Below are 2,129 nucleotides of genomic sequence, written 5' to 3'. Positions count from 1 at the left end.
TAGGAGTAACTTGCACTTAACGTACGTCAACCATCAGATAACTTGCCTTGAACGTTTGGCCCACGTATGGCATACGACATGAAATTTTGGGTCCCAGCGTTCTCTCGCTCTTCTAGCTGCTCCATCTTCACCAGTCTTTTTCCACAATGGCGGTCATACAAACAAAACAAGCCGGTACCAAACTGGAAATATGCATAGTGTAGGGGGGGGTGTAGATTTGACCAATCAGAGGCCTCCTGTCTGCGGTCATCTACAATTTTGGAGAGGTGCAGCAGAGCGGCGATTTCATTTATCTTCTGCACCACGGGCATAAGTAGGGAGAACAAGCAGAGTGAGTTTTGTGTAATATCAGACTTTATTATTGAAATAAACAGGATTTAGACAGGACCAGAAAGGAAGGTGCATCTTCTTTCTGCCTTTCCCCAACGATCAGGGATCTCCTGGTTGTGTCTGGTGCTGCAGTGTTCTAATTGGGTAAAACACCTTTAAATCTAGTGGCTGAGCACATACAAGACAACCTCCTGATGATATAATATGCAAAAAATGCCACCAAACGTTATTAACGCCACAGCACGTATTTTACGCAAGCGCGCGGTTTTTTTACGTCATCAGGCGTTTCCAGCCAGAACGCGCGGTGACGTAAAAAACGCGTGCTCGCGTAAAATACGGGTTGGAACTGCGCGTTATTGTACAGACGATTATTGGCCCAATCGGCTTGCCATATTCACTACTTATACAAAATGCACCCAGTGCAACGTATGCCGGCGTTTTTGATCTTTGGTATGTCAGGCATACGCTGGTCTAAATCTTTATGGTGTGACGGGGCTTACAGTAGCTCCTCCTTGGTCGGAATCGCGTTAATTGCAAAGTTGGTAGCCCTGACTAGGAATTTGGCTTGGTGTTAATGGTGCAGATAATATAGATGCATCAAAACTTGTCGAAAGTGAGAATTAAGTAAAGCTTTTTCCGATGAAAATATCCAAATCGGCTTGAGTTTCTGGTCACTACGTTGGAAGTGTTTCTTTTCTGTAACATCAGAGCCTTGTTGTCTTCAGGTACCGACAGAGGCCCCGCAAAGATTCCAGGAGGAGGTCCAGGTCCCGCTCCGCGTCTCCCAGAGACATGAACCCCGCCGCCGCCTCCCACTACGCAGAGGAAGACCCACGCCAGGCTCACTCAAAGTCCCGCTCCATGTCCCGGTCCCGTTCGCGCTCCCACTCCTGGGCCGGGCGGAAGAACAGAGGCCGCTAACAGACCCCGCCCCCATGTTTGACCTGCAGCGGTCTTTGGTGTGAATTTGACGTCCGCTCGGCCGTTTGTAGGAAGCTCCATTTTTTTTTTTTTTTTTTTTTTTTTTAGGCCAGCGCTGCTGCTCTGTTTCTTTTTTTTTCTAGAAATATTTCTGTAATGTTTTCCCCGTCGGAACATAAAGTTGTGGTTTGTGTGAATGCGATTCAAACGTTCAGTTACTGATTTTTATCTGTTTAAATCATCTGCAGCAGATTTTCTTTCTCAAACTAAAACTTTCAGTATTTGCTGTAAAAATCCCAGCTGTTGTTTTTAATCCTGTACATCAGAACCGCTCATCCTTGCCGACCCGTTAGAACCGGCTTTAGCTGAGCGACTCCGGGTCCGTTAGAGCCGATCCCGACTGCGGCTGAGTGACTGACGGCGGTTCAGTCGCTATATGATAAAGATCAGAAAGTGTTAAACTGTGTTTTCTGTCTGTCTGTCTCTGAACTGCGTTTCTTTGCTGCGTCTGACGGTCCGCATCGACCCGAATGTCCCTGCATGTTTTATTTTCACTGTCTTTGTTAGGAAGCAACTTTTTATTTTCTGTAATAAACCAACAACATTCAGTATAAGGGATCCGTGTGTGGATTCAGTTTGTAAACTCTTGGTCTGTTTGGTACGGAAGAGGATTAGGGCCACTGGAAAAAAAAAGTAAACTGATTTTTAAATTTTATTTCATTTTAACATGGGAAAAAGGTCAGAATTCTGAGATTAAAGTCAGAATTCTGACTTTTTTTCTCAGAATTCTGACTTTTTTCCCAGAATTCTGACTTTAATCTCGGAATTCTGACTTTTTCCCCAGAATTCTGACTTTAATCTCGGAATTCTGACTTTTT

At 44.8% G+C, this 2,129-nt stretch overlaps 1 protein-coding gene across 1 annotated transcript in view; it reads left to right on the top strand.

Moving 5' to 3' along the window:
• Window positions 1–1,865, top strand: part of srsf10 (serine/arginine-rich splicing factor 10) — a 9,233-nt gene extending 7,368 nt beyond the window's left edge. The window contains exon 6 of the mRNA XM_015399865.1: window positions 1,056–1,865. Coding sequence (XP_015255351.1) covers window positions 1,056–1,251 — 196 coding nt within the window. The 3' untranslated portion in view covers window positions 1,252–1,865. The remainder of the gene's footprint in view (window positions 1–1,055) is intronic.
• Window positions 1,866–2,129: the final 264 nt, after the last annotated feature.

Source organism: Cyprinodon variegatus, unplaced genomic scaffold (assembly GCF_000732505.1).
Source record: "Cyprinodon variegatus isolate N-32 unplaced genomic scaffold, C_variegatus-1.0 Scaffold1053, whole genome shotgun sequence".
Taxonomy (NCBI): Eukaryota; Metazoa; Chordata; class Actinopteri; order Cyprinodontiformes; family Cyprinodontidae; genus Cyprinodon; species Cyprinodon variegatus.
Note: the sequence above shows the minus strand (reverse complement) of the source record. Positions and strands in the feature narration are given on the sequence as shown.